The 16,925-nt window shown below is 44.0% G+C and overlaps 1 protein-coding gene across 2 annotated transcripts; it reads right to left on the bottom strand.

The window, feature by feature from the left end:
• Positions 1 to 5,750: 5,750 nt before the first annotated feature.
• LOC102093000 (tubulin alpha-8 chain) lies at positions 5,751 to 13,731 on the bottom strand. Of its 2 annotated transcripts, none has more exons than XM_005500285.4 (5): positions 13,544 to 13,731; positions 9,272 to 9,494; positions 8,420 to 8,568; positions 7,186 to 7,866; positions 5,751 to 6,442 (listed from the first exon to the last, which is right to left on the bottom strand). In XM_005500285.4, exons 1-5 carry the CDS (start codon positions 13,544 to 13,546, stop codon positions 6,155 to 6,157), a joined length of 1,344 nt encoding a protein of 447 aa, XP_005500342.3. In that variant the 5' UTR covers positions 13,547 to 13,731; the 3' UTR covers positions 5,751 to 6,154. The 2 variants fall into 2 exon arrangements, with proteins under 2 accessions (XP_005500342.3, XP_064893084.1); XM_065037012.1 differs by lacking the exon at positions 13,544 to 13,731 and adding an exon at positions 13,018 to 13,236.
• Positions 13,732 to 16,925: the final 3,194 nt, after the last annotated feature.

The raw sequence follows: 16,925 nt of genomic DNA, 5'->3' as shown, positions 1-16,925 counted from the left end.
GTCGGAGAGAGCGGGGATAGAAAGTGAAACTGCGCTCCTCTCTGGCCCGCCCCGCCGCCTCCCTCCTTCCCAGCCCGCCGCTGCCACAAGGCGGCACCCCGCAGCAGAGCGGCGGGTGGAAGAACGGCGGCCGAGGGGCCATGGGTCCCCTTTTGCTAGGGGCCTGCCCACTCGCGTGTGGGGCCACAGACCTGGGATGAACTGAGCTGGCACGGGGCTGGGACATTTGTCCACTGGGGGAAGGCAGCAGCCCCCTCTGCCACCTTCTTCCCCTGCTCTGACACCTCCTCAGCCTGGTTCAGGCTGGTTTAATAGAATCATAGAATGTTAGGGATCAGAAGGGACCTCAAAAGGTCATCTAGTCCGATCCCCCTGCCAGAGCAGGAACACCCAGATGATGTTACATAGGAATGTATCCAGGTGGTTTTTGAATGTCTCCAGAGAAGGAGACTCCACAAACCCCCTGGGCAGCCTGTTCCAGTGCTCTGTTACCCTCACTGAGAAGAAGTTTCTTCTCATATTTAAGTGGAACCTCCTGTGTTCTAGTTTATACCCATTGCCCCTTGTCCTATCATTGATTGTCACCAAGAAGAGCCTGGCTCCATCCTCGTGACACTCACCCTTTACATATTTATAAACACTAATGCAGTCACCCCTCAGTCTCCTCCAAGCTAAAGAGCCCCAGCTCCCTCAGCCTTTCCTCATAAGGGAGATGCTCCACTCCATCATCTTTGTTGCCCTGCGCTGGACTCTCTCCAGCAGTTTCCTGTTCTTGAACTGAGGGGCCCAGAACTGGACACAATATTCCAGATGCCGTTTCTTCTGGGCAGAGGCAAGAGTGAGCTTGAAAGGGAGGGATGAGAAATTGAATTCTGCAGATAAACAACCAACCAACCAAACAAACAAACAAAAACAATACCATAACTCTTCTTCGGTGGAGGTGGCACCTCAAAGGGTTCGTTCTGCCTGAATTTCCCATGGTCATTTGTTACCTCTCAAAAGAGACATGCCTTTGGCCTGGCATTTGTCGGGTTTAGTCACAAAAGCAAAAGGAAAGCCGAACTCTTGTCAAGGCCTACAGTAGTCTACCTAGAAGCAAGAAATAGCTCATTTAAAATAACCCCAAACAAGTAACTTGCTTAGATACTTAACACACGTGGCAAACTGAAAGGCTCAGCAGTTTCCCCTCTGATGGCAGGTCATAGTGTGCAGTGGGACATATGAATCGCAGCACAACAGTAAACAAATGCCCAGCACCAAGCGGAGCTGTGAGATTTCAGGCCTCAACAAGTCACCTATGTCCGGACAAGCAGAAGCAGACACTTCTCTAGTGTGCATATTGGTTTTCCAGGCTTTCCCCTTCATCTTGTTCCTGGGCATCTGCCAGGGGAACAGACAGATACGACAGCCCATAAGGGAGCTTTGTTTGTCCAAGTCTGGCCACTGGCCTGGCTTTGTTCCCCTTGAGGAGGTGGGAGAGTTTAAAGGTGAGTGATGCTGCCCCACAGAGCTCTGCTGACCAGGGAAATGGTGCAAGTGATCCAGGAGTCCTGCCATGTTTGTGAAATAGATTGCGTCTCTGGGATCCCAAAAGGCAGAGTCCCTGTGTGATCTGGCAGGGCACACCTGCCTTATCCTTCATGGAGGAATGCCAGCTGGGTCAGAGACACCATGTCCTTCCCTTGCAGCTGCCACCAGATGGTCCCCAAAGATAGTTTCAAGCTCTAAACCCTCCCCCTGTCTCTCTGCCTGTAGGATTAGTGAGAGAAAACATGTTGCCCCCTTCCACAGGCTGTGCAGAGCTCTTGATGGCTTCTGTCTCCCTTTCTTTACCCCCTAGAAGCTCACTGGTGTCTTTGGGGCACCCCTTTGCCCCTCAGAAAAGCCCCTTTGAGCTGCCAGCAAACTGAATTCACATGTGCTATTCAGAAGCCTTCAGCTGTTGTCTCACTAAGTTACTAAATCCAAGGAATGTTATTGAAAAAACAGGTGTGAGGAAGAAAAACACGGCTTGACATAGTTCTCTGATTTCCTGGCTCCTTCCAGTATTATACATTTGGCAGTTATAGAGGGAATTTATGAGTTGAATGTCAAAGTCCTCTATAATATTTCTGCAGCAAAGATGTTTTACAAGGCATTAAGTGATGTGAGTGTTCTTATTATCAATGTACTGTCCCTGTTACACCTTGAACAAACGAGCCAGCTCTTTGGGGGAGTGGTTAGAAGACTTGATGTTTTTAGAGGAGGGTGAATGCATCCCTGATGATTATAAGGGATGTTCACTGCCTTCCCTTTGTCATGGAACACAGGTTACCTTGGGTGCACCTTCTGGGGGAAGGGTTATGCTAACACGGATTTATTGTGGAGAGAGGCTGAAATGTTCACAGTTCTATTAGCAAAGGTAAGGACCGCATGGGCTCCCAGCCCTGTGTCAGGTACCTCTGTGCAGTCCCCAACTTCCTTTTCTGAACCGTGGGAAGGAGGCAGCACATAGGAGGCTTGTCTGGAGCCCATCAAAGCTGTCATTGTGGCAGTCCCCACAGAAGAGGTCCCAGTTGCGTATCCTCTGGGCAGGTTATGGAGAACCTGCTCATACAACCTGGCTCTGTTGGAGGCAGCACAGCTGCCTGGCAGTCAGAGCTCTTCAGTCAAGGGAGCAGTGCCAGCAAAAATCTTCCTGAATTATCACATGGATGGGCACGGATATCTGTAGGGGCTTGTGAATAGAAAGGTAAAAATGAATCTGCATCTTTGCTGTGACTCTGTCAGAGCCTCTTGGCAATGGTTTAAATTTAGTGATGTTCCCTTTTTATGGCTAGCTTCTGTGGTGTCTGCCCCATGGAAGGGAGGAAGAGACAGAAGAACTGCGAAGCCGTAAGTTGCCTAGAGACAGTTAAACCACCTGAGCAAAGTGCAAACTGACACTGGAGATTAAACAGGAACTAGGTCTGACAGGTCTGTGGAAGCTAATGAAGCTGCCTGCAGCTGAAGTGTCTTTTGGTAATGACCCCTGTGAGAGTCTGGATGCTCCATTAAGAGGAGCATATGTCTTATTTAGGAATATTTTAAGCTTTGCCTGTGGAAGTCAATTGTGACACGCCACTTCCAAAACAGGTAACAGGTAGAATTCTGAGCCCAGAAAGTGCAGTCAGATGAACGGATGGCTAAAACTGAAAGATTCAGTGTTCAGGTCTCCAAATACGTTGTCTGTTGGGCGTCATGGTGTAGCGTCACTTTGACAAAAGCTGCTAGCTCCTGAGAACCGCCACAGTGCTTCTAAAGTAATATCCAAACCATTCCAAACACTTCATTGACTACTATGAGGGCAGGGATCCTGATTCCCAAGTGACCTTGCAAATAAAATAAACCATAACATTGATGATCAGGATGAGATTTACAAAGCTTTCAGAAAGTTAGGAACTCCACACACAGTGTTTTAGAATGCATAAAATACTCCACACTGGATCAATAACTTCCACTTCTTCATTGCATCACTTTCAGCAGTTTTTCAAAAAACAGAGTAAGCAATTAATCTGCTGTTTTCTATCACATTCTTTGTCTTTAACTTGGCCCCTATTTCTCCTCTCTCACTGGAAGAGCAGGATCACTTCTCGATTTGAACACATACATGAGTTTCATGTATGAAATTTCCTGTTTCTGGTTTTGATTGCAATTCAGGACAAAAATGTGAGGGAAGGCATGTAAGGCTGGGTAATACTTATTCTTTTTCCTTCAACTTAGGTACATAATCAAGTATATCCTGAATAGGATGTATTCCTAAACAGAGACATTTCTGGTGCTCCATAACTTCATAGTGGTTAATTAAATGCATATAATGCATACAGAATATACAACTTCAGTGTGGTGTTGTATTGTGAAACATAATTGCCAAAATAAATATAAATTTCTACATGATCACAGAATTACAGAATGGTTGAGGTTGGAAGGGACCTCTGAAGGTAATGTGGTCTAAACCCCCTGCTCAAGCAGGCCCACCTCGAGCAGGTTGCCCAGGACCATGTCCAGATGGCTTTTGAATATCTCCAAGGAGGGAGACACCACAGCCTCCTTGAGCAACCTGTGCAAGTGCTTAGTCACCCTCACAGTAGGAAAGTGTTCCCTGATGTTCAGATGGACCCTCCTGTGTTTCGGTTTGTACCCATGGCCTCTGGTCCTGTCACTGGGCACCTCTGAAAAAAGACTGGCTCTATCTTCTTTACACCCTCCCTTCAGGTATTTATATATATTGATAAGATCCCCCTGAGCCTTCTCTTCTCCAGGCTGAACAGTCCCAACTCTCTCAACCTTTCCTCACGGGAGAGATGCTTCAGTCCCTTAATCATCTTTGTGGCCCTTGGCTGGACTCTGTCCAGTATATCCAGGGCTCTCTTGTACTGAGCTGTCCAGGACTGGACATTGTACTCCAGGTGTGGCCTCACAAGTGCTGAGCAGAGTGGAAGGATCACCTCCTTCAACCTCCCTCAGCACAGCATCACTAGCCAGTCGAGGGAGGTGATTGTTCCACTCTACACTGCACTGGTGTGGCCCCACCCGGACTGCTGTGTGCAGTTTTGGGCACCTCAATATAAGAGAGACATCAAACTGTGTCCAGAGGAGGGCGACCAATATGGTGAAAGGTTTCAAGGACAAGACTTACAAGGAGCAGCTCAGGTGACTTGGTCTGTTCAGCCAGGAGAAGAGAAGGCTGAGGGGTGACCTCTCTGCAGTCTTACAATTTCCTCAAGGGTGGGCAGCAGAGGGGGAGGTGTTGATCTCTCTCTGGTGACCAGTGGTAGGACACCAGGAAATGGAGTGAAGCCACATCAGAGGAAGTTCAGACTGGGCATTAGGACAAGGTTCTTCACTGAGAGGGTTGTTGGTCACTGGAACAGGCTCCCCAGGGAAGTGGTCATGGCACCAAGCCTGTCAGAATTCAAGGAGCATCTAGACAATGCTCTTAGTCACATGATTTAGTTTTAGGTTGTCCTGCAAGGAGCAGGGAGTTGGACTTGATGATCCTTACGGGTCCCTTCCAACTTGAGATATTCTGTGATCTACTTTGCCTAGTGCAGCCCAAGATACCATTCAGCATCTTTGCAGCAAGGACACATTGCTGACTTACGTTCAACTTGGTGTCCACCAGGACTCTCAGGTCCCTTTTCGCAAAGCTGCTTTCCAGCTGTGTGGGCCCCAGCATATATTGGTGTATGGGGTTGTTGCTCCCCAGGTGTGGGACTTGGCACTTGTGTTTGAATTATCTTTGAGTGAACCTTCAAATGCCTGTGTTGCAGACTCACTTGTACATAGTGCACCAAATAAAGATTGCCACAGCTGGCACAGTGGTCTGCTGGTTAAAGCAGAGGTTGCTTCTTGCAGAGGAAGAACCATTCAGGTAGGGTAAGGAATACTGAAATGTTTTCAGTAGGGATGATGGAAAACAAACAAACAAACAAAACCCAAAATATTTTCTCCTTTTAAAAGGGAGAGAATTTTCTCATGTAAACAGCTTCACAGAGACACAGAAAAAAAATTCTTATGCCTGTTGCAGCTGTACCCAACAGAAAAGAATACCTGTTTTCACAACACAGATCTTTATCCCCCAAATGTGGAAAAATTGCACTGCTTTACCATTTCTGAATAAAGTGTTTGCTTTATCAGAAATAGTGTTTCAGTGAAAAGTGAAATGTCCCTTTCAGGTCAGTCAACTGAAGGTCAATAAGAGGATAATAAAGCACAGAGAAGAGGACCCATTTTTCTGTGGTCATTGTATTTTGATGTGCCAACAAATGAAAGGTGAATGTACGCCAAATGAGAACTTTGAAAACTCTACTGATTCAGTGTGCTCCATTATAAACTTGCATATAGTGGATTATAGTGGGTTTATCATGTGTATTAGAGCTTGAAGACGCTTACATTAAATGTGCAAGGAAGAAGAGTCTTTTTGCATTGCTGGGAGTGGTGGGCCATTACTACAACTGATCATATTTTATAGAAAAAATTACCTGTGAATTATAGAATAAAATATGTCTCTATATGACTCCTCCTAAATTTCTGTATCTATTACATACAAAAAAGGTGACCTGATAGTAGCCTCAGACAATACAGTGATACCGAGACAGTTGTGAGCTCAATAGGAACAAAATGTATTTTAAAATTACTCCCCATCATTTTCTTCTTCAAATGAGTCAGTCCCCACTTCTTCATAGTCTTTCTCCAGGGCAGCCAGGTCCTCTCGGGCCTCTGCAAATTCTCCCTCCTCCATGCCTTCACCCACATACCAGTGCACAAAAGCTCTTTTGGCGTACATCAGATCAAACTTGTGGTCCAGCCTTGCCCAGGCCTCTGCAATGGCCGTGGTGTTGCTCAGCATGCAGACTGCTCGCTGAACTTGGGCTAGATCTCCTCCAGGAACTACCGTAGGAGGCTGATAGTTGATCCCGACCTGGAAACATGAATGTGAGAGAAGGCTGTAAGAAGGCAAGAGTAGAAAGCAGTCAAAGAGCTCAAAAAAAAGTGAGTAAAGTTACATATGCTGAGTTAGAGTGGTGCCACTATCAAAACTACCAGATGGCAAATGCCATAAAAATAATAACATCATGAACAGTATGTTACATGGTCATTTTAATGTCTGCATCATCCTTCTGTTTAATGTGCACTGGCAACTTAGTAGCTTTCTTAACAGCTACTTCCACTAAAAATACAGTTTCACCAAGATACTCTATAGAAACTGATACAGAAAGTTGGTTGCCAGTTAAAAGTTTTCATTCTTAAACCAGCGACTTGTAGGAGAAATGTTTTTCCACTGGCAATGTCTGTATTGGTATGGAAATTATGTTTTCCAACACTGCTATGTAGCCAGTGCGGAGAGGCTGTATAATATTATTGCATGAAGGTGTTTACTGATAGATTCCCTAATATCAGCATTTCCTTTATTAATTGTACTGGTTTGGGTATTTCCTTAGTTTTAGATGATGCTTCAGAGGGAACACTCACTGGCTTTTTTCGAAATTCATGTCTGAAATGAATACTTATTTAGATTTTAGGTTGTACACAGTTCAGATTTCCATGCACCTAAATATTTAGGAATCTATGTCAATGAGACGTTTTTCTTATGTTCCTTCATTTTCTGCTGGACTGAACTTGTCCTTTAAACATTAAAGAGAAATTCACAGCAGCTGTACTCACCTTGAAGCCTGTTGGACACCAGTCAACAAACTGGATAGTTCTCTTGGTCTTGATGGCAGCAATTGCTACATTGACGTCTTTGGGGACTACGTCACCACGGTAGAGCAAGCAACAGGCCATGTACTTTCCATGTCTTGGGTCACACTTCACCATCTGGTTGTTGGGCTCAAAGCAGGCGTTAGTGATTTCAGCCACTGAGAGCTGCTCATGAAATGCTCTGTCAGAGGAGATGATGGGGGCGTAGGTCACTAAGGGGAAGTGGATGCGTGGGTAGGGCACCAGGTTTGTCTGGAATTCTGTGAGATCCACATTGAGGGCACCATCAAAGCGCAGCGAGGCGGTGATAGAGGAGACAATCTGGCTGATCAGGCGGTTGAGGTTAGTGTAAGTGGGTCGCTCGATGCCCAGGTTACGGCGGCAGATATCGTAGATGGCCTCATTATCCACCATGAATGCGCAGTCCGAATGCTCCAAGGTGGTGTGCGTGGTCAGGATGGAATTGTAGGGCTCCACCACAGCAGTGGAGACCTGAGGAGCTGGGTAGATGGCAAACTCCAGTTTGGACTTCTTTCCATAATCCACAGAGAGACGTTCCATCAGCAAGGAGGTAAAGCCAGAGCCGGTACCTCCACCAAAGCTGTGGAAGATCAGGAATCCTTGCAGCCCAGAACAGGCATCAGTCTAGAAAGCAAAGAGAAAGTGAAAGAAGGAGGGCTGAAGAGGAATGAAAATGCTTCATCTACTACATGAGCTTATTCTCAGCTGAAGAGGAGAGCAGTCAGCAATACAGAGCATTGCTTTCATGTCAGGTTGTCTTGAGAAAGGCCTGGTGATAGTCCTGTCCTTTGCTTCCTTCCCTGGCTCAACTTATAACATAAAAATTGGACTCATCTGTGGAGCTTCTCTCTCTGAACTTCACACATCTTTTAGTTATTCTAGCTGAAACGGGCAATGTAGCACTTCCTAATCTACCCTTCTCTATCAATATTAGTGCTCCAGGGCTGTGCTAATAATGATGAATTATGTATTCAGAACCATTTTTGAAGACTATCTGAAGGCATACACCTGAGAAGTGAACTACTGGGCTTCTCTGTCTTGGACTAGTAATGATTCTTCTGTATGTCTTGCAATCTCTTCTGAGCCATTGGTATCATTCACAGTTAACAAGCTACTTGTTCTGCACTTCTGTCTTCTGCAGAATCCAAACTGCTGTTTCAAAACTACTGGGACTTACCAGCTTACGGATACGGTCAAGCACCAGATCAATGATTTCTTTGCCAATGGTGTAGTGGCCACGGGCATAGTTATTAGCTGCATCTTCCTTTCCTGTGATCAGCTGTTCTGGATGGAAAAGTTCCCGGAAGGTGCCAGCCCGCACTTCATCTGAATAAGAAAGAGAAACTGTAAGAAGCTGCACGGCTGTGCTCCAGTGCCAACAAGTTGTGGTTGCTGTTGGCACTGATGCAAGCTTTCTGTCAGTGGAGGTCATGACCGCAAAAAACAGGTGCTGATGGAGAAGGTAAAACTGTTTCCTAAGTATTTTTAAATCGTTGCATTCTATTGATTTGTGGCATGATGTATCCAGGCAGAGAAGCTCTTATCTTCTCAAGAACTTGTCAGTTGTACAGCCTGTACCAACAAAAGGACAAGTCACCAGAAAAAAAGCATGAAGAAAATCAGGTTTCCCCAAGTGCCCCAGTTTTTAGAAATCCTTCCGTTCCTTGAGGGAAACTGTCAGGCTCCTACTCTTGATCTGAATTGGAGAAAAGCAGAATTTGAATGGCAAAAATGTCATTATAAACAAACCCAAAAGTTAGATATTTTTGCAAAAAGAAGTCACACAAACCATGTGTGATAGCTATTAAACTGCTGGGGATCCTATCAGTATTATAACACCTGTGGAGATAATTGACTCATGACAGAATCTGGCATTCTGTGTCACAAGAAAATTAATTTTATGCTATCTACTGGTAGACCAAGACACAAAAGGTGTACTTCTTTGTACCAGCAGAGACTGGTGGCACACCATGGTGATACTAGGAGGAATTAGCTCTTCGCCATTTCCCAGCTTTATTTCAATACTGACCTACTACCGTTGGTTCCAAGTCCACCATTACAGCTCGTGGCACATGCTTCCCAGTGACTGTTTCATTGAAAAATGTGGTAAAAGATTCATCATTGTTGACTTTATTGTGCAAATCCTTGAAGGTGCCATCTGGCTGAATGCCGTGCTCCAGGCAGAAGAGTTCCCAGCATGCATTTCCTATCTGAACTCCAGCCTGGCCAACATGAACAGAGATGCACTCACGCTAAGGAGAGAGAGCAGAGACAGGGTGAGGAAAAAAACAGCGTATTAGTCCTCCTTATTCCTAACAGCTACTTTTTCCTGTATTGCTCTTCCAGAAAACGGTGAATTGTTGCTGCCAGCAATTGATTTGGTTGTTCAGTCCCGTGACCACAATGAAACCGTGCATATACACACCAGATACTGGGACAGTTCTTCAAAAAATTGACATCTTTGTGCTGTAATACATGGGTACATGAAAACAGGCAGAAAAAAACCAATCAGTTACACAAAATCCACCTTTCCTCCTACAGATTGGCCCTGTTAAGGAGCATAGCCCAGTTTAGTTTATTTTTACTCCTGGTGGGAACCTGACACAGTCATGTGGTATCCTTCAACCTCATGTAACCCTAGACAGGTGACGTCTTTTGATTCTCTTACCCTCTGATAGCAGGATAGAGTGGAAGCTTGGAAGAACTGCTTTAAGCAATATTCACCTCCAGAAATTATTTCAGGTTCTCTCAGTAGACACAAATGCTCTTTCAATTTTGCATTGCAGGTCCACTGCCTATTCAGGCAGTGTCATTGCAAGATAGCATCCTTACATGTGTAATTTGAGCATAGTTCCTGTTGTAGCCAGGAACTTCAATTAAAAGAAAACAATGTGTGTAACACCAGGGTAAAATAGGCAGGTGCCAATTGCTCCAAAAACCTTTACACCTAGAGCCCAGGAGTATAAAGGACCTGGTACAATAGGGTGAGGGGTAATGGTTTTAAACTAAAAGAGGAGAGATTCAGTCTAGACTTGAGGAAGAAATTTTTTACAATGAGGGTGGTGAAACCCTGTCCCAGGTTGCCCAGAGAGGTGGTAGATGCCCCATCCCTGGAGACATTCAAGGCTGGGCTGGATGGGGCTCTGAGAAACCTGATCTAGTTGAAGCTCATGGCAGGCAGCTGGACTAGGTGAGCTTTGAAGGTCCCTTCCAACCCAAAGTATTCTGTCATACTATGGTTCTATACGTTCAGAAATATAATTATAAAGCAGATAATTCTGAGTTAGCCCAGATGATTACAACACAGGGTGTAGTAAAAGGTAGTTTTGTAAGGAGAGAGCAGTTTCAGACACATGGAGTGTTTCAGCTTCTGTTTCTGCTTTGGAGTAATTGTAATTATAGTCTTCTGAGCTCTGTTTTTGTGATCTCAGTGGTCCTGTCTATACTAGAGAGCAAGAAAGGGTCAGGTTATATTACTGAACCTGTGACCTGTGATCACCTGTGCTGATAGATAATTAGCTCTCTCTCTGGCATAGTTTTGGCTTATGCCAGTTTATACTTTTCCAGAAAGTGTTCGGGCACCATCCAGAATACAATTCATTGTCAAGAGTGATTTTCAGTGACCAGCCTAGCATTGGAGAGGGAAAGAGAATTTAGATGTCTGAATATGAAGCAGGCCATGCTACCTGGCTTCAAGGCCAGAGAATGGTCCTCACTCAATTTTATTTTGTAATATCTCATTTAGAGATATGCAATGACTTAATATCAGATTTGGCCAGTTAACTTATTCTTTTTTTTTTTAATTTGGTAACTGCCTACCCTGCAAAATCATCCTGTGACCTGGGAGTAAAACACATCTTCCCCCAAACCTAAAGCCTCAGGCAGGATATGTGACCAGCAGCATCTCTGGAGCAGTGTTTTCTTCACAAATTGGTATATATTTATGCTTTGGAAACATAAATAAAGATAAGTCACCACTGCCCCAGTTAGTCTTCCTCAGAAGTAGAAATGAATACGGAAAGTCAATTTAAATATTTAATTCAATGCAACATACTATTTCTATTCGGTACTCATTTGTAAGTTCCTGACTCTGCAAATGCATATGCAGCAGCATGTGTAATGTGTTCTCAAGTGTACATGCACAACCTTGTTTTTCTCAACTGAGTTGTGCAGAAGTATCTGAGTTATTTGCATGATGATGAGGCTTCACAGGTCAGTATGTTGCAGGAGAGTTGCAATCTGGAGGATTACTCAGGAGACACTGAAGGCATATTTAGGCTTAGACAATTCAATTAATGCTGATTTTGCACAGGCATTTGCACAGCCTTTCTTTTAAATCCCAATGTAAATCTGGAGGCTGGCAGCAAGAAAAGAAAAATCTTTTTTTCCCTTTTAAACATGGCAATGAGGCCAGGTGATTTTTTTTTTAAATAATATCTTTTAGAGCAAAGCTACAAATCAAGCAGCACTTGGAACCTAAGGAGCTGCTTTGCCCCATTCCTCAGATCAGTAGAGGAATTTGTCTGTTTCTTCACAGATGGAACAAGTGAACATTGCCTTAGATAGTTAATATTGTAGAACCGGCTCCTTTCCTTTTAGACTGAGCTTTCAGCTGCACTAGTTTGAAGCACTATCTCAACACTACCTTTTGAACCAGGCCTCTGGCCATGACTCCTGCCTTCAGCTCCCATCTTCTCCTACCCCAGCAGTAATTTGGAAATATTCTGACAAGGAGAGGAGACAGTAACAAAGAGGTTTCTAATTTTGCATAGTAAACAGCTTTAAAATAGATATCAGACTTTCACCAGGGAAGAGAGTGGGCCTTCTACTGAGTCACAGGCAGAGTAAACTGATCTCTACATGATATTTAAATTTGGAGCCTAGTCCAAACTCATGTTTCATACCCCATCACTAATGTACCAGGACCTGTCTTAGGAATTGTGGACCTGACTAAACATGGGACAGCTTCAACTCTATTAAAAATGCAGAATACTAACTGGCTTAAGTATTTACTGTACAAAGGTAGGCTTTAGTCTTCCAGCTATTCCCAAAGCATGTTCACTACCCTAGGTCTGCCTTAAGGCATGGGGAGGCTGTGAAAGTCTGTATCTTGCCTGCTAAATGAGTGCTCTCATTTTGGAATTGCAGCTCTATTGGCAAAAAATAACATAGTTCTCTGCACTGAAATAAGACTCAGTGCTAGACATAAACTTGGGTACAAGGTGAAATGGACCTTTCACATTCTAAGAGGTTTTGAGAAGTTTCTACAAATTAATAATAGCCCTCCCCCCACCCAAATCTTAAAAATGAAAGGCTTTTTTTGCCTAATTAAACACATACACATATAAAAACATTCATGCACCCCAGAAACACACATGTATACACTGTATAGCTATGCACAGTACAGCCGCTGGGGCTAAATTAATTTAGAACAGACACAAAGGTAAGTAACTTTTTTATTTCTAAAAAAAAAAAAAAAAAAAAAGAAATTATCTCGTGTGACAGAAAGTACTAAGAAGCTAAGACTCTGTATGTAATTTATCTTATAATTCCACTAATTAGACAGTTTCTGAAGAAAACTTTGGTTCGCCATGCCTTACAGCTCCAGTGACATTTTCTGACGCTCCTCTCCCATCCTCGTATGTGGTATTCGGTGCGTGAGATCAGGAGTTTTGTGGAGCAAACCACTGATAACAACAGCAGAACCCCTTGCCTTCCCTCACCCACGGTCCTCCCTGTCCCTGCGTGACGGGTGACCCCACATTCTCCCCTTACCATGGTGTCTCCAGCGGTGTGTCCTTCCCTTTCGGATCAGCGGTGGCAGGTCTGTGCCGCAGCCAGGCTCTGGGCTGCAGGGCAGGAGGCAGCCTGGGCCCGGCACCAGGCACCTGCTGCCAAATTTCAGTGTCACTGTGTTTGGGGAGGAGGTCACGGGCTCCACGGTTCTGTCCGCCACACCGCTGCCTCCTGCCCGTCCCACCACCCTGCCTATGCAAATTCATTCAGACAGGCTGGGGTCTGATAGACCCCTGATTTCCAGTTTAGTCCTGCCTTGTTTGATGTGCTTATTAAATCTGAGTGTAGCTGCCTAACACACCATACACTACACTAACAACGGAGTATTATCCATATATATCGCCTACAAGACATATACCATCCCAATTCCCTGTTCTGCCAGCATGTACATGTGTAGACAAAAATCACTCTTAAATTCCAATACAGAAGACCAAGAGGGCATAAGAAAGCAAATAAATTGAAAAGAGGACAGAAAAAAAAATAGAGAACTGGAAAATATAATTACCATTCTGAAGTGTCTTCTGCCAGGGCTCTTAAGTGCTGGCGTGACTTCTTTCTGTCCTTACTCCAGCTGCCTCTCTATTAATGTTTCAATTCACTTCTATTGCTTCTCTTTCCGTGTACAGTCATCTGGGCTGTCAGCAGTATGAGGCAGCATTCAGTACAGGCTCTAACTCATCTGCCCAAACACTGAAAGAAATTTGATTCTCATTTCAGTGCTTATTGCGAGACATAGCTGGAGGCATCACACAAATGTTCTCACACCAAATTAGGGCAGTTGCCTCCACCACTTTGTTGTTTGTTCCTTCTGCACTAGCTCAGCATTGGAAAGAAGCAGCTTTTCTCAGTGGAGAAATCCTCATGATTGCAACTCCCGGGTAACAAAGAGGAAGGCACACCAAATTACTTGAATCTGAGTATTATTTATCCCTTGACTTTAGAAACGTACTGTTCATTATGATGTTCAATCAGTAAATATTTAAATACACAACGCCTACATTTTAGATTAGTCTGCTTTGACATGATTATATTGATAGATTGTTCTGCCACTGTTGGCAACCAGCATCTAAGGATCTTCTCTAACACTGACATTTTAAGAGTGTGAAGTATCATAGAATCACAGAATACCAGGCTGGAAGTAGTTCATACCATGTTTTATAGACTCACATTGGTATATATAGTCTTAATTTTGCTGATTTTACATAAACCTACAAGTCACTACTCTTTGATTTTGGCTAGGAAAAGCTACAGAGATTTCTGGAGCCACAAATATTTTTCATGGAGGAAGAATGAAAATTCCTATCTGCTACTATGTTAGAGTTAAGTACCACACTTCTTCAGAAAACCATCAGATCATTGCTTTGAGACTAGGGAATAGGCTGTTCTAGTATTCTTCCTGCAAAGGAGCCAAGCTTCAGCACTTGAGACAGCCTGACATGTTAATGCTGCCAGATTCACCAGAGGTGGAGCTCTATGTGGAGAATCACCTGAGGAAAAAGTCTCACAGCAGGTACTTTGAGCAGTCCATCACCCAAATCCTCTTAGGTGTTCTTTGAGTCAACATGCCAGATCTATCAACCACAAAACCTAAAAGAGCTCTATGAATTACTAAAATATTTGCAACTTAGTCCATTTCTGCATTTTTTCTGCTCTTACATTGCCTTGCCCTGCTCTTCTCTTCCAAAGTAGGCAGTGAGAGCATCTCTGGGAGTCAGTGTTAATAATTCCTCTCTCCACCCCACTGAAACTCAGCTGTCCCAGGACCTGCAGACTCACCAAAGTTGGGTTGCCACACTGAACAGTCTGGGTTGTGCCCCACCAGTCAACAACTTCTGAGAAGCAGGGAGCAATGGAGTCTTGAGTGGTGTCCCTGGCTAGCAGGAGTGCAACGGCTATGTCCTGTCTCTCTAGAATGAACTGAGCTTGAAGAGCCTGGGGATGACCCAGGCTACTGTTCTTCCATTTCTCACAGATGCATAGCTAAGAAAAAGGCCTTTGCAGATCTGCTTTAGACCAAAGACAGTGTTTGCTGTGCTGTCTTGAGGTAGCCCATGAACTCAAGTGCTGGAAATATGCGTTGGTCTGGGTTGAAGGCCAGGCACAGCCCTGAGGAAGACCTGGGTGTACAGTTTTTCATGAGGTTTCCTTTCCTTGCTCTGTCATCTTGTGTTGCAGAGAGCTTGGGCAGAAAACCCTCAGCCTAGATTTAGAGGGTAACCTGAAAGCACAATGTGGAACTCTGCTCCCAGGTACTGGTGCATTTTCTTGACTCCAGAGTTGGCCTGTAGGCTCTACTCTGTAGAGACATGAGGCAGATGTGGCCTGGGCCCGGATTCTTGGAAAGAAAGTCATCTTGCTTGATGCTGGCATTCAGCCTGTGTGAGCAGACAGTGAGCTTGTAGGGGAACTTCTCCATCCTGCATGGAATGGGCTTGAGACGTGTCCTGCACGGGGAGAGTTGATGGCCCAGCAGCCTGGTCAAGACCTGCCCACTTCAGCTTTTACCTTGCGACACTGGTAGATTATGAGAAGAACTAAGTAGGGCTGGTTATAAAAAAAGCTCTGCCATGGAGTTCTGAGGTGCACAAATAAATGAATTTGGCATGAGTGCTAGAGTGGCTAGAATGGCTTTTAGTGCCAGAAGGTTCGTGAATAGCCTGTGCTAACTGGGTGATGCGCAGCCTGTATGCAGCTGGGGTGGTCTGGATATGTTCAAAGGGTTTCCTGGGTGCTGTGCTACAGATGCCCTCCAGAAAAATGTGACAGAGTCGTGGACTTGGGAGTTATTCCAAATGGTTTATGTTTCTATCAAGATCAGCCTCATAGAGGGATTTTTAAAAACCCCTTAACACTGTCGTACAAAACCTAAATCCTTTTCCTCTGTTTAAAAGCAGTCACATCTCCGAAAATAGAAGTTCTGAACAATCTAGAGTGTAGAAGTACTGTCTACCAGACCTTAGGTCAAGAGAAGCACTAAGTCCCGTGATCTATTAGTTCTGTTCTGACTAGAGATCAAAATATATCAACCGGCAAATGAAGGACAGTCATCTCCTTTATCTCCTCTACTAGATGGACATCACTCCCTACAGTTTGGTTAGCTAAGTGATTCACCAGTAGTGCCAGAATTGTGGATTATTTTAGAACAGTAATATGCCACCTCACAAAACCAAACTCCTAAGAAGTTTTTCAGTGATCATACAAAAACCTCTTTCACTTTAAATTTTGTGTGTGAAAGTCTTTGCATTTCCCACACATAACAGCACATTCTTACATTAGGTGAATAAAAATATAACAGCTTCCCTGTCTCCCCTGTAGAGCTCCATTTTGTCACTCTGTTGCCACCTACTGGGAGAATTGACAGCAGCTAGTTCCAGGTATTTCTGAAATCCTAACGTCTACAATTTCAATATCCACATAAAACTGCTATATTGATAAAAGTTCGGTTTTCTGGTATTATCACTGAAGCAGAGAACTGTGCTGTGTATTTTTTAAATTACTTTAAAATAAAGAACAATTAAGTACATCTTGGGATGCATTTTCCAAAGAGTTATTTCCTTTCTGTTAAAAATTGTTATATACAATATTTATCTATATGTGTTTAAAAATGTGGAATTAGACTGCACACGCAAAATTATCTTCTCTAATACAGCAAGTTCAGAACTACAGTTATTAATATAAAGACCAGACATTCATTTTGCAGATAAAAAGGTAAACTACATCAGTTGATGTTACTGGATGTGCCTGCTTTTCCTTATGACCTTTTAGCGATCCTAATACAAACTGAGCTACCAGGAAGGCAACAACACTCCTCAGCAGTTTGGGCAAAACCTAATGCATTTCTGTAGCCCTGCTGGAGTTGTATGTGCTGAATATATGTTTCAGCAAAA

Source organism: Columba livia, chromosome 1 (genome assembly GCF_036013475.1).
Source record: "Columba livia isolate bColLiv1 breed racing homer chromosome 1, bColLiv1.pat.W.v2, whole genome shotgun sequence".
Classification (NCBI taxonomy): domain Eukaryota; kingdom Metazoa; phylum Chordata; class Aves; order Columbiformes; family Columbidae; genus Columba; species Columba livia.
This window is presented reverse-complemented; position numbering and strand designations above follow the sequence as displayed.

Excerpts from the sequence above, each read along its gene's own strand:
- LOC102093000 (XM_005500285.4), bottom strand. Across the intron at positions 7,867-8,419 it reads TTGACCGTATCCGTAAGCTG|ACTGATGCCTGTTCTGGGCT; the intron begins GTAAGTCCCAGT and ends TTTGCTTTCTAG. Across the intron at positions 6,443-7,185 it reads GGTGTCCAACAGGCTTCAAG|GTCGGGATCAACTATCAGCC; the intron begins GTGAGTACAGCT and ends TCATGTTTCCAG.